The 19,499-nt window shown below is 41.0% G+C and overlaps 1 protein-coding gene across 1 annotated transcript; it reads left to right on the top strand.

The window, feature by feature from the left end:
* The first annotated feature begins 1,666 nt into the window (after positions 1-1,666).
* clcnk (chloride channel K) lies at positions 1,667-19,499 on the top strand. The gene is made up of 20 exons (XM_054745757.2): positions 1,667-2,556; positions 2,641-2,796; positions 3,279-3,410; positions 3,490-3,618; positions 4,528-4,667; positions 4,752-4,829; positions 5,153-5,228; positions 6,673-6,798; positions 7,594-7,678; positions 7,957-8,058; positions 8,270-8,354; positions 9,900-10,046; positions 10,604-10,673; positions 10,752-10,862; positions 13,370-13,586; positions 14,540-14,673; positions 15,063-15,133; positions 16,343-16,423; positions 18,461-18,547; positions 18,665-19,499. Exons 1-20 carry the CDS (start codon positions 2,445-2,447, stop codon positions 18,701-18,703), a joined length of 2,178 nt encoding a protein of 725 aa, XP_054601732.2. The 5' UTR covers positions 1,667-2,444; the 3' UTR covers positions 18,704-19,499.

Below are 19,499 nucleotides of genomic sequence, written 5' to 3'. Positions count from 1 at the left end.
TGGAAGTTCGTTCCACAGTTTAGGACCCGCAACAGAGAAAGCTCTTTGTCCACATGATTTGTAACACGCTTTCGGGACCTCGAGGACCAACAGGCTGGAGGACCTGAGTGCGCGACTGGGAGTATAAATTGAAAGAAGATCAGATAAGTACACGGGGGCAAGACCATGGAGGGATTTGAAAACAAAAAGTAACATTTTATATTGGACCCTGAAAGTGATGGGCAACCAATGAAGGGATTTGAGAACTAGTGTTACATGCTGGCGCCTGTCAGTACGTGTTGGGAATCTAGCAGCTGCATTTTGAACGAGTTGAAGTCAGGCAAGGGTTGACTTACTGACACCCAGCAAAACTGCATTCGAGTAGTCGAGCCTAGATGTGATGAAGGCATGAACAACAGATTCCAAATTTTTTCTAGATAAAACAGCTCTTAATTTGTACAGATGGCGGAGTTGGAAAAAACAAGATTTTACATTGGCATTTGCCTGGGCGTCCATCCTTAAGATGAATCCATCTTCACACCCAGGTTTGTCACAATGGTTTTTAGATTTTGAGAAAAAGATGAAAGATCTGGGGTTTGGAATGAGTTAGATCTGACCAGATAAAACAGGATCAGTTCAGTCTTGGAATCGTTGAGATGCAGAAAATTTGTGGCTAGCCAGGATTTCACATCACGTAGGCAGTCTAGAAGAGGCTAGATGGATTGCTGGGGTTTCACCGACATGTAAATCTGACAGTCGTCAGCATATGAGTGATAATGAACAGAGTGTTTTTTAAGGATTAAGCTGAGGGGAAGGAGGTAAAGACAAAACAACAAAGGCCCCAGAATAGATCCCTGCGGGACCCCACACGAGAGAGGAGCAGAGCGAGATGAGATGCTGTTCAACACCACCTGTTGGGACCTGCTAGACAAATAAGATCTAACCCAGGTTAGGGCTGGACCACGTATTGCAGCAACCTCCTCTAAGCGTAACAGTAGGTGAAGTTGTGATTGTGCAACAACACATTTTATAGCTAGACACAGCAATTTAATAAGAAGGTTAAAGCCAAAGTGAAAAACAAACTCATACTGTGATTGCTTCCTTGTGGCAGGCTGGAGTATTTACTCTAAGTCCCGCCTCCTCTGGTTAAAAGAATGATACGTTGTCCTGAACAACAACAACATATTATTATTATTATTATTAGTATTATTATTATTATCATCATTATTATTATTATTATTATTATTATTATTATTATTATAATTGTTATCATTATTATTATTATTATTATTGTTGTTGTTGTTCTTGTTATTATCATTATTATCATTATTATTATTAGTAGTAGTAGTATTTGTATTATTGTTATTATTATTATTATTATTATTATTATTGTTATTATTATTATTATCATTATTATTATTATTAGTAGTAGTAGTATTTGTATTATTGTTATTATTATTATTATTATCATTATTATTATTATTGTTATTATTATTATTATCATTATTATTATTCACCTCAGATAATTTAATTATGATGCAGATTTTTTAATGTAGTTCTTCTCCTTCTGCAGTCAGGTCAAATGTTCCTTTTTCTAATATTTTTTAAATATTTATTTATGCTTTAAAAATTCCTGACAGGATACCTTTGCTTCACTTTTGCAACACAAACTTACAGCAAGTAGTTACAAATGTAATCTATAATGCTGCCAACTTTCAAAATAACATCTAACCATATGATACTATAATGTGAAAGGTTTATTAGTTGAAAGCCATCATGGTATAATGGGATATTTTCATATCCTTACAAAATGTTTTTAATATATGAAACACTGTTTAAGATATAAAACAGACATGTTCACATTATTGCTATAACAACTGATCAAATATACAAAGAGCATATCATTAACATTAAATATGAAAAGTTTTTATTGTTTTGATGATAATTTTATGGTGTAAATATGATGTGTGATGAATCAACTTTTCACACTTTAATGTGACATGGCGAGATTTTTATGGGGAAACCTCATTTATTTTATTTTGAATGGGTGGCAACAATATGCTTCCCTGGCAGTGTCATATCAAAACTCATAAAATGTGCATACAGGAATTAATTAAGGAAATAGATTCAGTTTTGTAACCAAGGTCACAGAATTACCCAAATAAATTCTCAGATGAAGAACAGCCCACCATTACATTTTCTAATACATTAATTTCACAAAAATAAGCCAAAGTAAAGCTCATTGTATACAGATTAATTATCCTGTATGACTTAAAGTGTTTGCACTTAAATTATGAACGATTGTGCAAATGTTTTATTACTGATAATATGAATTTAGAAAGGTCATTTAAAAATGTATTTCAAAACTAGAGTCTTACAGTCTGGACTCATGAAGGTCACCTACCAACGTCCTCCAAGAAGTGAATATTAGCTACGCATTGAGCTGTGACTGCTCCATCATTTCTATGCAAATAATGCAACAGAGGTCATTTACCACCCAGGTACCAACTTATCCACACAGGAACAAAAGATATTACATCTCAAAAATGGATTTAAATGTTCAAAAACAAGAAAAAGGTGAGTTTACATGCCATAGATATGTAACTATTTTTTTAGGATTTTATCTGGGATTATATTTGTCAAATTAAACTGGTTTTGAAGACAAAATGATGAACTCTGATGGGTCTCCTGAGAGAGGAACCGACGAGGAGAAAAGCATTCTGGAGATAGAAATTCCTCAAGGAACATCTCGCAGTGGGAATCCTCTACTTCTGGATTCAAGGAAACCATGCAGAGGACCTCGTAGAACCGTTAAAGGTCAGAGCAATGAGCAAAAATATTTATGTGATCAGTAGTGATTCACTGTTTGAACACTCTCAAAAAAAAGCTTGCACCTGGAAAATTACTGAGATTTTTATTTCTTTTGCCTGACAGTTAATAAGTAATGATATTCAACACATGTGATCTCTTTAATAGCTCTGGTTCTGGTTATTTAAGAGTAACCTTCTAATGTTTGGTAAGAACTGAATTCCCCCTCTCTTTGTGTAATTCATTTAAATGATTTGAAGAGTTGAATGTGTTCCATCTGTCACCTTTTTTTTGAGTCTGAGCTTGCAGGTGTGGTGCTCTCTTCAGTCGCAGTCTAGCATTATGTTTGAAAGCTCCATAAATTAGCATAAATCTCAGTACGCAGTAGAAATGTGGTTTAGCATCGTCATCGGTGGCATTTTACTTTGACCTCCATCGTTCCTTTCCTTTTGTGTGTCGAAAAACCGTTTTAACCGCTTTTGTGTTTAAAGCTTGGCTTTTGAAGCTGAAGACGTGTTTGGGATCTGTGTGTGGGATTGAGTGGTACGGCTATGCTGCTCTGGGCATTTTGACCGCCATCCTGAGTTTTCTGATGGACCTTAGTGTGGCAAAATTATTGAAAGGTAAACGAACACAACAAAACAAAAAAAAATCTAAGGACATAAAAGAAGTTGTGATTGTTCTCTCTCGTGTCACCTGTAGCTCACCAGTGGCTTTTTCTGAACCTGGAGGGAAATGTGTTGCTGCAGTTCCTTTGCTGGTCTCTTTACCCAGCATGCCTCTGTGCTTTTGCATCAACATTCTCCCATAACATCTGTCCCTATTCCACAGGTGTGTTCAAGTTCAGCTGCATGACCATGGGCAAGGGGGGTTGTTTTGTTTCATGCTCAGGTTTTTTTCTGTATAGGTGCATGGTTGTGTGTGTGTGTGTGTGTGTGTGTGTGTGTGTGTGTGTGTGTGTGTGTGTGTGTGTGTGTGTGTGTGTGTGTGTGTGTGCGTGTGTGTGTGTTTTCTTGTATACTGAGGACCATTTGGACCATTTTTCCTAATGTGAGGACAATTTTTCAATATGAGGACATTTATTTGGTCCTCACTTTTTTTAGAAGCTTACTAGTTGGTTTTAGAGGTATGGTGTGAATTAAGTTTTAGTTAAGGTTAGGGTTAGGAATAGATCAGCATTGGCTATGATTAGGGCTAGGGTATGGGTTAGGTATAGTGGAGTCACAAAAATGAATGGAAGTCAATGGAGGGTCCTCACTATGATAGAAATACAAACGTGTGTGTCTGTGTGTGCGTGTGTGTGCGCGCGCGTGTGTGTGTTTTCTTGTACATACAACATACTGAGGACTATTTGGACCATTTTTCCTAATGTGAGGACAATTTTTTAATATGAGGACATTTATTTGGTCCTCACTTTTTTTAGAAGCTTACTAGTTGGTTTTAGAGGTATGGTGTGAATTAAGTTTTAGTTAAGGTTAGGGTTAGGAATAGATCAGCATTGGCTATGATTAGGGCTAGGGTATGGGTTAGGCATAGTGGAGTCACAAAAATGAATGGAAGTCAATGGAGGGTCCTCACTATGATAGAAATACAAATGTGTGTGTGTGTGTGTGTGTGTGTGTGTGTGTGTGTGTGTGTGTGTGTGTGTGTGTGTGTGTGTGTGTGTGTGTAAAAGCAATTAAAAGATGATTTGACAAGTTTGCTTTCATACCTTTTGAGTCATGTTGTGTTTCTGCTCAGGCTCTGGGATACCTGAAGTCAGAACCATGATAGCTGGCAGCGAAATGCCCCATTACTTGTCTCTAACACACCTGTTTACCAAGTTCCTGGGCCTTATCTGCACACTGGCAGCTGGCACCACTGTTTTTCTTGGCAAAGTGGTGAGAAATGATTCAGCACACCTTTTTGGGATGCAAAGAATTTTGTTTTACTGCTTTCTTCAAGGTCTTTGTCTCCCAAACTAGGGTCCATTTGTGCATCTCTCCACCATGGTAGGAGCCTACCTGGACAACCTCTGCTCTTTCATACAAGGTGGCAAGAAGGTAAAATGAATGAATATTTATTTTTTTGTATTTATATTTTCCAAGGGGTGGGACTCTTCTTTCTTTCTTTTCTTCATGAAGAGCGATTTGTCATGATGCAGTTAATTGTGGTTGTGTTTGGAGCACGTGTGAAAGGTTTCTATGTTGGGGGGTGCACGGGCTCAAGCAGGTATTTTGGGCTTCTTTAGCATTAAAATTCTGGTCTCACAACCAAACAATGATGGAAGTGAATGAAAATTATGTAAATGTCATTCTTATTTTACATCAAATTAAAGGTATTGAAAAAGGCAGCATTAATCCAAAAAACTGAACACATCTTCCAGGAGCAAGGAGCCACAGGAATGTTGGCAGTAGCTGCTGGAGTTGGAGTGGCCAGTTGCTTTGGAGCGCCAGTCAGTGGTGAGAAACTCAGAAAAGGACAAAAAGCACAAGAATCAAACAGGCAGAGGAGATTTTATGGATGTGAAGAGCTATGGAAATGGATTTCTCTTCTGCTTTTCACACTTACATCTTTTTCAAATCAGTAAACAAATCTCAATTTCAGACTAAAATAACCCAAGAAAATACAGAATGCAGTGATTTCATGATTTCAGACTAAATCTATCCAAACCAACCAATTCTTATGTGGAGTAAACCTTTTGATGAATCATGAATTAACAGTGATTAACTGCATTATTTGGAAAGATAAGTTCAGGTCCACCAGCAGGTTACAGGCCTAACCAGACCAGTTAAGAAATCCCGTCAGGCTAAAATATCTAAAAAAGAAACACATCCTGCCCTGTTTTTAACCGTCAAACTACATAGATTGCTTGAAATTCTCACCATACGTGTCTGCGTCCAATAGAAAGGGGTTGATGGGCCTGGGTTTGTGTGTGGAAGAGCAGCCCTTCAATAAAGCAGAGCTGCACGATTCATACTGACACCTGTCGGGCAGTTAAATAAAGAGCTTGTGTTAACTTTAAATTAAAATCATATTCATGTGTTTGAGGAAACATTTTGGCAATTGTAAGACCTTTTTTTTTCTCCATGATTTGCATATTAATCTTTTTGTGGTTACAGTTGGGGCACTGTCATTCAAACGCCATTATTCCAGTACGTTGATATGTTCTTGGTCACGAAATGAGGATGATATTCAATTATTTACCATCATCACTGACAAATGCTTACAGAAGACGAATGCAAAATCATTTACTGGGGCAAAAGGTGCTTTATTCAGAAGTTAGGGTTAGTCATCTGGGCAACACGGACAATGTGTTTGTCTAAATTTGTAATCTTAAATCTGCACTTTATTTTTTTTCTATCTGGAACATTTTATTTTGAAATAATAAAGCAAAAACAGAGAAAATCTTTGCAGGATCATAATTAATCATTCTTATTCTGGTAAAGGTGTTTAATTATGATTGATATCTTATTTAGTTCTCATGATCAGAATCAGAATCAGAACCAGAAGTTTTTATTGCCATATGTGTGCCAAGTCACAACATTAGGAAATTGCATTATTTTGGTGCAGAAGGTAAGATAGAAAAAAAAAATTAATTAATTAATTAATTAAGAGATAAGCAAATATAAGAACATATAAGAAATATATAAGAAATATAAGATCAATATATTTACGTCTTTAATTTACCTCTGACAACCAGGACATCATTTCATTTATACTCGTAGCTCTCACGTCTATCTTCTCAACAGTTTTTGTTGCACATCTTCCTCCTTTGAGCAAATATTTTATATCTTTATTTTTTCGCTCTTCAAACTATATTTTGTAGGATAAGATTCAAAACAATTTGAAGTGTTTATCATTTCAAACTCGCTGTAATTGATTTGTCTTTTTTTTGTGATGTAGGTGTACTGTTCAGTGTGGAGGTCATGTGCTCTCACTTTGCCCTGAGGCATTACTGCCCGTGTTTCTTCTCGGCCACCTGCGGCGCTCTGACCTTTCACCTCCTCTCCATGTGGAGCAGAGATGGAGGTAACCGCTGCACTGATCACCACTCCCCCTTTCACGGTCAGCAAGCAAACAGGTCCACGTTAAAGTCCACGACAAATCCAACCAAAGGGAGAAAAAGTAAAGTCAAAAATGAAACTAACTGGCAACAATTTGCACATGCTTCACTCATTTCTACGATTTTACGTAATTCTGCAAATGCAATCTTTGATAAATATAACTTTTTAGTTGCAGATTTAAAGAGCAAGTCACTTCAAATCAACATTTTTTTGCCGATAAACTATATAGATGAGTGTCTGATCGTGCTGCAGACACGTGTAGTCAATAATTCGGCACTTTAGTGCATCTTAGTTAAAATTTAAATTTTCTGCCTAAAACTGTCAGTGTTGCACCGTTGTCAGGTAAAAACTCAGCACTGCGTTTGAATTTAAATCTGCCAGCGCTATTGGCTAAGAGGTGCACTATGATGTTAGATGGTAGATTATGATGTCACAATGTCGTGAGTGTGTGTATTTGTTAGCGGCTCCGCCCTCTCGGTCTGCTAGGCAACAGCATTTGTTGCATTTTTCAAACAGGAAGTGGGAGTTGAGTGAGAATCTGGTAGGGGGTGACTTGCCTTTTAAACGGAGTCCTATACTTTAAGGCAACACTCCTATTTAGCCCATTTATTCCTAATGATTGGAAATGTCACCTTCAGCAAAGCAGAGCTAATAAAGCTGACTGTGAATTTCATTAAAGCTTCGGTCCAATAAAGAGCAGCGATATTAGATGTTATACAGGCGGTTAAAACCAAAGTCAAATTTTATTTTGCATCCACAGAGACTCTTCAGGCGTTGTTCAAAACCAATTTCCCCACCGCTTTACCATTTCACCCACTGGAGATTCTGCTGTTTGTTCTTCTGGGGTGAGTTCACACCGACACCTCCTGCGTAGTTAAACAAGTCCTCTGTTTGTCTTTGTCTCTGATAAAAACTGACATTTGGTTTTCATATTAATATGAGGAAGTCGCTCTGCTGTGTTTCCCTCCGTTTCTAATTAGTATTCAGAGTTCTTTATTTTTTTATCATTCGCCTCACTTCCTGGCCTTCCTCGACTCTAATGACTTCCGAACGTCGTTTGCTGCCTGAATTAAAATGAACCTGCTGACTTCTTGTTCTGGATTGTGTTCTTGTCTGTAAACAGGCTGCTGTGTGGAGCTGTGAGCTGCTGCTACCTCTTCTGTCATCGCTGGATCCTGAAGTTTACCAAAACAAACACAGTCGTGCTTAAGATGCTGACGACAGAGTGAGGCTTCTTGCAGCGATGCGACGAGGAGTAGACTAAATGCACTTTTAAGCCTCTTTTACACACACTGGGAATTCCTAGGAATAAGAAGTCTGCTTTCTGTTTGATTGCCCTCTTCTTTAACACATACAAAGCAGTAAAATTATTTATTTCCGTTAAATTGTACATGGATTAACCCAAATGCCCATTATGTGTGTAAACCTTTTTGCAGGAAGGGTCTGTACTCCGGCCTGGTGGTCTTCTGTCTGGCATCGCTGACCTTTCCTCACTCTGCTGGTCAATACATGGCTTCTAAGGTGTGAGTTAGCAGCAGTTAAAGGAGCAGTCAGTTGTTGTTTTGGTGCCTGTGCACACACGTTCAACGAGGTTAAGCCTTACTTAATAGAATAAATGGTTTTGGGGGAGTCTAGTCATTTCTTTCCTCAAGTCATGGATTGTATTCTTGATTAATGGCAAATTTTTGTATTTCCATCCATCCATCTTCTGCCACATGTCTAAGGTTAGGTCATGACCTTGAAAAGAAATCCATCAACCCCTCTCCCCATTCCCTTTCTCTAACCCTTCCTGGTGGATTCCCCGGGCATTTCAGAACCGTAGCAGATATTTCATCCTTCCAGCAAGCTCTGGGTCTGCCCTGGGGCCCATCTCAGCTGACTCCTAATGGAGAAACTGCTGCTCTACACCAAGTCTCTCCAGGATGTTTGAACCCCTCACCTCATCTCCAAGGCTGAGCCAGACAAGTCTATAAGGAGGAAGTTAATTTCTGAAACTTATCCAGAATCTCGTTCTTTCAGTCATGATCCAAATCTCTTGACTACTGTTGAGGGCTGGAGCACAGATGGACCAGTAAATTAAAAGCTTTCCTTCTTCACTTCAGCTCCTTCTCCGCCATGACAGAACAGAGCAGCACACTCATTACTGATCGGTCCAGCCAGGGGCGGATTTAGGACTGAAGAAGATCCGGGGCTTAACACACACACGCGCGTGCGCACACACACGCGCGTACACACACGTGACACACACTAGTCAACATCATATATATGACTTGTACCACATAATTTTTCATCTGAAGCTACATATTAAGCATTTGCAGGGCAGAGTATTGTTCCTGTTAGTGTTTAGTGTGAGATGATCGTAAACATTCCCTTTCTTTCTCCAACAACTTTACCTGATAAGCTAACTTTAGGCAAAACAGCAGCACAACAAATATTTTCAAATAAGACTCACAAACCTGAGTCAACACCAGTCTCATCAAAGCTGGGGTTCTGTTGCGGTACTTTTGGTCTAAAAAGCGTCCTTATGTCCATCTTCACTCATGCGTTTCAGGCAGAGAGTGTAGAAGAAGCCGGCTGCTGAAGGGCTTCTTCTTCAGTGGTGGAGGCTCAGGCAGGCTGTATACAAACTACTGCCAGCTGCTCCCTCTCTGTTGGACTTTGGTACTGCATGTTACTTCCATGATTTAGATCCGGGGCTTCAGCCCAAGTAGCCGGGCCTAACGCCGCCCCTGGGTCCAGCTCTCTTTCCATCCTACCACTTCTGACCAAGACACTGAACTGAGCAAAAACTCACTCTAAACCCAGAGGGGTCTTTCTGCCTTTTCTCAGTTTCCTCCATAAAAGAAAGAAAATGCACATAGATGTTCAACTATGCCTGAACGTAAAGGGATTTCTGAACAACTTAAACATTTCTCACAAAACTTGTGTTTGCACCTCGAGGCTTAAACTGAATTCTGAACATTAATGAGAGTTTTGTTTCCAAGCTAAGCTAAGAAAGTCTCCTTGTTTTCATTCAGATCATTTTCCCTTTACTTATGTTCAGGTTGTTATTTTTGTTTTAATCAGTACACCATGAAGGACCTCCTCACTTCCCTGTTGGACAGCAGGCAGTGGAGCTCCCATAATGCATCTGTGCAACTAGATCCATCGCTGGAGTGGCATTCATCGGGCACTTCCATTTTCCTGTCTTTGACTTTCTTTCTGCTCATGAAGGTAAAAAAAACCTGAAAGGTCAATTATTGAAACAGCTCTGCTGTCATCCTTTTTTGACTCGTCCTTTATGCAAGTTCATCAACATTTTCACAATAGAGTAAGCAAACAAAAGCTGTGTTAACCTTTCAGAGTAAAAATGTTTTGTGAGATTTGATGTTTGCTCAACAATGCTGCAGATGCAAACAACACTGTTTCTGCAGCACACTGCAGGAAAAATGGCTCTGCTGCAGCAGCAGCAGCTTGTGTTTAGGAGCCAATCAGAACAAATAAACGTAAACACACTAAAAGCAATTTCTGATCACTTGTAAAGCACAGCACTTTGAATACACTAATTACGTGAGTGCAGTATTTTAGGATCAGTTTACTCTGGATGTTCTGCCTATTACTGCACGTAAATGTGAAATGGAAATCATTCAATATGAATGAGTCCAAAGGCTGGAGCCGCACAAACAAACACCTTCCTGCACACAAAGAGCCTGTGAGTCATCGGGAGACGTGCAGGTGTCAGCAGAGCTGAGGGGATTGTAACCGTCTGCTATTCTGTTGTTGATTCTGAGATGTGGATGTTGATCCTCGCCTGCACTCTGCCTCAGCCAGCCGGGTACTTCATGCCAGTGTTCATCTACGGTGAGTGATGGGACAGAATGCTGAAGTGACTCAAGTTCAACCTTAATATAAAATGCATCTAAAGTTCGTCTCTTTTAGGAGCGGCTTTGGGCCGTTTGCTCGGTGAAGGAGTCGTTTTTGTGTCCTCCAATGGGACGATTTTTGGACATCAGTGGACATCTGTAAATCCCGGTGGATATGCACTTGCTGGTATTTGATCAGTTCTTCTGTGATTCCTATAAGTGTAGTTTAATTTGTGCAGAATACAGCAGTGGCTCAGCTTTTCCAAAGTTGAACCCCAACACAAACCTATCTACCCGGTTGTGGAACCCCAGCTTGGCCTCTACTAGATTAGACCCACCTCCCTCTACATCTGATTGGCTCGTATCCTCTTTGTTTTGCCGAATCACCTCCACCTCTCTCGCCACAACATGTACAGGATAGTGATGCATTCAAGAAAACTAAAGAATTATGGAAAAATATCTATTATCATTGAATTAAGACATTTTGTGCAGTGGGCGAGTATGTGATGTCATTAAAACGTGTTAGGAATGATATTCGTCTTACATCCCCCTCTGGAGTCTGGGAGGGATTTCCAATGCTTAAAGACTTTTTCCTGAAGATGTTACAGGACTAGGAGTCTGCCAATTGATATGCTTACCGGTTTTTCACGGCAAGCTGATGGTACAAGTAGTATTTATTGTGCCACTGGGGTAACTATACCACAACCAAATATGTACACAAGGTCCATTCTGGACTTATCTTTCTCTAAATAACTTAAATTACAACCACAGGGGTGACAAACTAAGAGAGGAAGCTGTATTTCTAATGTTAGGCTCTGGGTTAACTTAAGAGCATCCAAAAATGGTGCAAGGGTAAAAGAATAAAATTCCTTTTAAACAAAACGTACCCGAGCTCAAATCTAAAACAGACCAAGTTAAAGGCCTGCACTAAAGGTCCTTAACTATAAGGGCTCTGACCTTAACAACAGAGCTTAACTCAAAGTCACTCTTTTCTAAAAAGAAAACAGCTATAGGCTAAACCAGGGGTGTCAAATATACAGCCCGTGGGCCGGATCCGGCCCGCAAACGGGTTAAATCCGGCCCGCAAGATGGTTGTGTAAACTTTATTTTCATACTTTACAATGTAGAGTGAAAATAAACTTATCTTTGTGAGCAACTTTTCTCTGTAATGAGTATAAATAAAACAAAGCTGCGCTCAAGGCTCACACAAGAACATGAATCACATCCTGAAGTTGGCCGCCACTCAGGATGTGACTTGATATTGATGCACTGGTGAAAGTTAAAAGATATAAAGTAAAATGAGTCAAATATACTTTAAGTGCTGCATGAAACTGATCTAGCCATGTGATCTGTAAGCTCTTGAATCACTAAGGAATGAAGTTGTTTTTAATTTACCGGTACGGCCCACTTGGGACTAGATTTCCCTCAATGTGGCCCCTGAGCTAAAATGAATTTGACACCCCTGGGCTAAACGAACTGCTGTTATCAGCCTGGAGCCAAATAAATTAACTAGAGTGGCTTACTACTACTACTACTACTACTACTACTACTACTACTACTACATGGGGAGACGGTGGCACGGGAGTTCAGTGCTCGCCCCGTAATCGGAAGGTTGCAGGTTCGAGCCCCGCTTAGTCTGTCGCTGTCGTTGTGTCCTTGGGCAAGACACTTAACCCACGTTGCCTGCTGGTGGTGGTCGGAGGGACCGGTGGCGCCAGTGCTCGGCAGCCTCGCCTCTGTCAGTGCGCCCCAGGGCAGCTGTGGCTACATCGTAGCTCATCCCCACCAGTGTGTGAATGTGTGTGTGAATGGGTGAATGACTGATTGTGTTGTAAAGCGCCTTGGGGGGTTCCAGGACTCTAGAAGGCGCTATATCAAATACAGGCCATTTACTTTTACTACTACTACTACTACTACTACTACTACTACTACTACTACTACTACTACATACCTTGAATCAATCTCACAATCCCAACTCCTCTGACTGAACCATCTCCACCAACTCTTCTCTCTGCTGAGAGTTCAGCAGCTCCTTAAGTAGCAGCTGCGGCTGATTAGCTTGATGGGGAGCAGCTGGGTGGAGCCTTCAGCAGCCTTCACTGCATGGAGCTGAACCTGACAGGAAAATAACAAGAAAATAACAGAGCTGAACCGCAGCAAAGATGGCAGGAAGGTGTGCGGGTTTCCCCTGGGGTTGTAACAAATTGCATCGCTAATATTTCCTCCGGGGCATTTCCTGCTGGTTTTTTATACTACTTCTGCCAGAATAACCTTCTAGCAGAGTGGAGCCAAAGTAAAATCCATCTGATACGAAATGAAAAAAAAATTTTTATAGTGATGTTTTTTCGTTTTTAATACTCAAAATGGCCTAAAACAGACATATCAGTAAAAAATCTGAACTTGAAAGTGGTTAAAGGGTCAGTCTACATCAGTCTGCTGGAAGGACAAAAGACTAAATCTGTTGAAATGCAAATATCACTTTTGGGTCAATGGCTGACCCCCAGACCGCAGACTGACTTCAAGTGCTTTATACTGGATCGTGTGGTTCGTAAAATAATGTTTGAAAGAATCACTATGATTTTGTTTTATTAGGGTTGTTTTAAAAACTTTTTAGCTCATCCTCCCTAGGTCTAACCTATCCCCTTAAAATCAGTTAAATAGCATCATAACTCATTTCTGTTGTCTCCCATGCAGGAGCGGCTGCCTTCTCTGGTGCTGTAACTCACACTCTGTCCCCGGCTCTCCTAGCTGTAGAGTTAACGGGTCAGTTCAGCCACGCTGTGCCCATCCTCCTCTCCACTCTTGTGGCTAACGCCTTAGCACAGTCTGGGGACCGCCCATCCTTTTACGACGCCCTCTCCATCAGTAAGAAGCTCCCACACCTGCCGTCTCTGAAGAAGGCGTGCCCTCGGTGAGTAGAAACAGAATTACAGAAACTGGAGAAAATAGCATTAAATTACAGCAAAAAGTCTGAAGATGGCACTCTGCATCACAAGGGAATAAATTCACTCAGACGTTGGTGTGAGGATTGTTGACAGGTGCCATTAAAATTGTTTGAGGTGTCTTTTCTCCTCCATAGCACTATGAATATTCTGACTCTGGATCCATTTCTTTTTCATGAGTTTATGATAGGATGACTTGGTGAACATTTTGTTCATAAAGTAGCTCAGATGTACTGAAATTACCTACTTTTGCAGAAAGTACACTTCCAAGTGTGGTTTACACAAAACAAGTGACCGTAGCACAAACGCGTCCTTCTGTTTCTCAACATCAGCATCAAATTTGATCTGGGGACAATAAATAAGCACCAAAAGGAGACGACGACATTCTGAAGTGTGATCAGCTGTTTTCTTCATCCTCAGTTTTTAAAAGAATATTCACACTAACTGCCAATGAAGGATACGAGAGTGGAGTTAAATGTGATGATTACACAACTGTTTTGTTTGACATTCAGGTTTAAGATTAAGAAAATAAAAGATTTGACTGCATTGACCTCATAAATCTGATTTGGCCCACTTAAGGCTTTCATCAGTTTTTTTTTTCTTCTAAAGGAGAATTCAGAACTTATTCCATATTTTGAAGAATAAAACTGTCAAAATGTGTTAAATTACTGAAATCACTTTAATAGGAACAAAAGTAGCATTTTTAGTGACGTTTATAGGGTCCGCAACCCTTAAACGTCCACCGCGAGTTACACTATGTCGCCATTGCTTCTAACATCCTGAAACTGCGTCAACGTTTTAAATCTTCAACAAAAATAATGGTTGATTACAAAGGAACATTGTTTTCTTGCTCAGTTATGCATAATAGAGTTTTGTCCTGTTGTAAAGGCTTGGCTGATTTTAAAAGTGCTGTTTTTGGCAGACTTCCCTCCACACCCATTGGGCAGGTTCTGGGAGTAAGATCAGTGCAGCTCCAGAAAGCAGCTGGGCCAGCGGAGGTTCAGTGTGCTGTCAGCACCAGCACTGAAGCACAAATCCCTGTGGTGGACTCACACGGTATGCAAACCAATGTAAAGCTGGATCGTGCTGCCTCCTCACAGAAGGTTACAGCAAAGGAACATATAGGCATGAAAAATAAAATGTCTTAGAAATTCGTTACATATAATGGTGAAACGGACCAACATGACAGTGTCTTAAACCATTGAAAAAGAAAAAAAGGTGTAATAAAGGTGTAAATACACTGAAAATCCTTCCACAAACTGAAGCTATTCAACTGTGTGAGAGGGTGACAATTTTCTGAAAATTGTCAGTCATCCGAGTGCTGCAGCAATCATGTGGATGCATTACGAGTCATAAACCTTTGATCGCTACTCTTAAATCTAAAACTGTAGCTTAGACTGTGGAAGAAATTTTAAACTTCTTCATTCTTTTTTTTTCTGTTAAAGAATCCCAGATTCTGCTGGGGTTTGTCCTTCGATCAGAGCTGCAGGTGTTCCTGCATCGCTGTAAGACTCAGGTAAAAGAGGATGTCATCTCTTTTAGAAAACAAATACACAAATGCTTTTTCACTGACTTAGAAACTTTTTTTGTATTTTACATCAATGGGAGTACACAAAAAACCCTTTAGATCAATGCTTCCTATCAAAACATTATAGATTACAGCTTCAGCCGGGGATTCATTATAGAAAATATGAAAAGAGAAATGGAAACTTCATGATGTGAATTATTATCATCATCATTTATTATTATTTGTTGTCGTCGTCTTCCTCCGCTTATCCGGGTCCGGGTCGCGAGGGCAGCATCCCAACTAGGGAGCTCCAGACCGTCCTCTCCCGGGCCACCTCCACCAACTCCTCCGGCAGGACCCCAAGGCGTTCCCGGACCAGATTGGAGATGTAACCTCTCCAACGTGTCCTGGGTCGACCCGGGGACCTCCAGCCGGCAGGACATGCCCGAAACACCTCCCCAGGGAGGCGTCCAGGAGGCATCCTGACCAGATGCCCAAACCACCTCAACTGACTCCTTTCGATCCGGAGGAGCAGCGGTTCTACTCCGAGTCCCTCCCGAATGTCCGAGCTCCTCACCCTATCTCTAAGGCTGAGCCCGGCCACCTTACGGAGGAAACTCATTTTGGCCGCTTGTATCCGCGATCTCGTTCTTTCGGTCATTACCCAAAGCTCATGACCATAGGTGAGGATTGGGATGTAGATCGACAGGTAAATCGAGAGCCTGGCTTTCTGGCTCAGCTCCCTCTTCCCCACGACAGATCGGCTCAGCGTCCGCATCACTGCAGACGCCGAACCAATCCGCCTGTCGATCTCCCTATCCCTCCTACCCTCACTCGTGAACAAGACCCCGAGATACTTAAACTCCTCCACTTGAGGTGTTTAAGTATCTCGGCCACCAGACGCTCGCTCATGGGCCCCAACCCCAGGCCTGGCTCCAGTGTGGGACCCCGGTGACCCTCTTGGCCGGGTACTCCGACTCTTTGAATTTACATCCATGAAAGATCCTCTGAACCGTTCTTTGTCTCACCCTTCACCTTAGACCAATTTATCATGGGAGACCCTACCAGGGGCACAAAGTGCCCCAGACAGCATAGCTCCTAGGATCACTAGGGCACTCAAACTCCTCCTCAACGATAAGGTGACGGTTCAAGGAGGAGTATTTATTATTATTATTATTGTTGTTGTTATTGTTGTTGTTGTTGTGTATTTCTGTGCAGAAGCTGGAAGTAAATCTGGATGAAGTCTGCACTATACACCCGACCTCCACCCTGTTATCACCTCACAACACAGTTGAGGAGGTAGGGAGATGCAAAAAGTAGCTTCAACTGATGTTAGAGACAAGAGAGTCAACAGTTTACAAAATACTTTAGGCAGCTTTTGAAAATGGTTACAGCTCATTGGTTTTTCTTAAAGGAAATTGACCTCAGTTCATATAAAAACAGGAAGTGGCACACTTTTGTCTTTCAAGGACCCGTTCATTTCATCAGTTAGCTTGTTAAGCTTGCATCTCAGCCTGGCAATCTGGCAATATCCAAAGGCCTGTAAATAGCTGAACTCAGTTCTTATAAAGGGTCCTAAAACACTAACCTGTACAGCAGACAAAGGAAGCGGCATAAGTGACTGAATTAGACTGCGGTTTAGCTTATATAATATTTTTTGTGCCATGACTTGACCAGTTTTCTGTATAATTTATTATACATATTTATTAATCATGCATCATGATATTAATTCTTAAGTTTATTCTACAAAAACAGGTTTATTACGTTTTCAGCCATCTCACCTTCTGAAAAATTCACATCAATATTTATTAGATGAGATATATATGTGTGTGTGTGTGTGTGTGTGTGTGTGTGTGTGTGCTGACAGAAGCTTTCTGCTGCTTTGTGTTTAAAATTATGTTTATATGACAAAAGGGTGCTTGTGCAAGGCACAATGAGCCTAATGACAATTACTTGCAGCATCAGCATCCCTCCATGAAGCTTAGAGGAAACTTACAATCAGGAAACTGATGAACAACTCACCTCATTTTAACCCAAATATGAACCACAATTGGTTGAGAAATTTAACAAATGCATTTTTCTCCTCAACCACAACATTGAGTAAGCAAAAATTCAAATGTGACAATCTTTAAATCGTTTTAGTCTCAGATCTTATCAATCAATCAATCAATACTTTATTAATCCCAGAGGGAAATTAGAGTTTCAGTACACACAGTTCAGAGATCACACAGACATGGGCAAAACACATGACAAGAATTGGTGACTGTGGTCATTCGCAACCTGAGTCGCGCTACCTTAATAGAGATAAGAGGGTTACATGAGGATTGGTTCAGGCAGAGGGAAAAAGAGGCACTTCACAGTTACCCTCCCACCAGGAGGGCAGCTTTGCTCTGCAAAAAACACCTCAACAAATATACAACAGACTTCAGACAACACAACATAACATGAGACTCCAATAGGAAGGCGGGGGGGGGGGGGGGGGGGGGGGGAGATCTGGGATCCTGTTTCCCCCAACGAGAGCAGCCATCTACGGCGCTCATCTGCTGTACAGTCACAGGTGGGAGGGAGATCTTGGGAGAAGCGAAGAGCACATTGACTCCTGCAGATTGATGACCTCGCCAGGCTGAAGTCCACCAATCCGAAGGCAGGGGGGTAGGTTGGGTTTTCACAGCATCTGTCTGCATTCCTTCATGGGGGTTTGTTGCTTGCCGCTCAAGGCTGCTAGGGCGTCAGATTCAGATAACAAGAATTTGTTTGGGTCAGGCTGAGATAATTTTCCTCTCTGCCTTCAGTCTTTAAACTGATCATTCCAGTCCTTCAGTGAAGCCAATTTTGAGTTTTTAAACCTGTCTATACCGTCTGGTGACTCCCTCCAAGATGACATCCATGTTGCTCACTAATACCGGTATCGCAGCTAGAACATTGTCCAGCTTACGATTCACCTCGAGTGACGTCCCAGTCTGAGAAGTCTCAACACGGACGGTGCTTTCAGTGGCTGCGGGTCGCCCTCCAATCACTCCCGTCTTCCCAAATTTCCAGAAAACCAGATATCCTCCCACTCCAATCAGGAGAAATCCAGTGATCATCAGGCCAAACATCCACACGTCTTCGATATCCTCAATGGACAGCTGGCTGAGGCAATATGATCTTCCACTCCTTCCAGGAATCCAGCATATACCCCACCGGGTGTGTCCCCTGTGGACATGTGGGAGCCCCCTGCTCCGTTCTCATTGTTGAAAAAATCTTATCAATCGCATTGAATGACCAATTCATCAAATCCATGGTTAGTAAAAATAGGGTTTTTCAGAAGAAGGTTTTATATCTGTGTCTTTTCAGGCCTACGGTTTACTGAATGTAGCTGGAGCTCAGACTCTGTTTGTGACTGACGGAGGACGATACATCGGACACATCACATGGCCAGAGGTAAAAAGTGTTGGTGTGTCATGTGTGCATTTGTCTTATCAAACATGTTTCTTACAAAACAAACTCAGATTTGTCTATTTTTACATTTATTTTCTCTTATTATCATTATTTTTTCAGATGAAGCTGATTTTAGAAAGCCTGGCTGCTGAACTCTAAGCAACGTCATACTGGGAACAGTACCGTGTTTTCGGCTTACATCACTGGGTCTCCATCTCTGGGACGTAATTTTGGGGGGGGACGGGTGGGACATGTCCCCCCCACTTTTTCAAAAGGCAGTTTTGGTCCCCTGCACTTTTTTCCGTCCAAAAACAATGTTACGCTCCATTAAATGGATTTGGTTGAGCACTAGGACCGAAACGGAAACCGGTTTCCTATTAGACCCACCCAAAAGCTAATCTATTGGCTCTGCTGATACTTGCTAACGTATTATTGGCTGTTGCTGCTGTCACTCAAGTTGTAAACAGTCAGAACGTGCTCACGTTATTTTGCTAGTTTGGAGCCGCTAGGGAACACCGGTACTGAGTCACATCGTCAACTAGACGCTGTGTAATATCAGAGCTCAGCTCAGCTTCCATTACATAACATTTGAATAAGTGTTCATTTTTGGGTTTTTGGTAGTTAGGCACAGCCAGGAGGCAGCATGTCAAGAAAACGAAAAGTGATAAGAGACTTCTTTCAAAGTCAAAACGTAAGTTGGAACATGTGACACCCCTGCATTAAGCTCAGACTCACCTCCTCCTTCACACACATACTCAAAACTAACTTTTACAAACTCATCTCCTCCACATAACTGACTCCTCAGACACAATTTATTCGTATTATTATAATTATTTTTTTATTATTATTACTAGTAGTAGTAGAAGTGTAACTTCAAAACTTTTATCATTTAACTTTATTGTAAACGTATCTATTGCAATGTATATGTTCACATTAAAAAGCTCTGAAAAATGAA

The sequence above is a fragment of the Nothobranchius furzeri genome, chromosome 15, assembly GCF_043380555.1.
Source record: "Nothobranchius furzeri strain GRZ-AD chromosome 15, NfurGRZ-RIMD1, whole genome shotgun sequence".
Lineage (NCBI taxonomy): Eukaryota > Metazoa > Chordata > Actinopteri > Cyprinodontiformes > Nothobranchiidae > Nothobranchius > Nothobranchius furzeri.
This window is presented reverse-complemented; position numbering and strand designations above follow the sequence as displayed.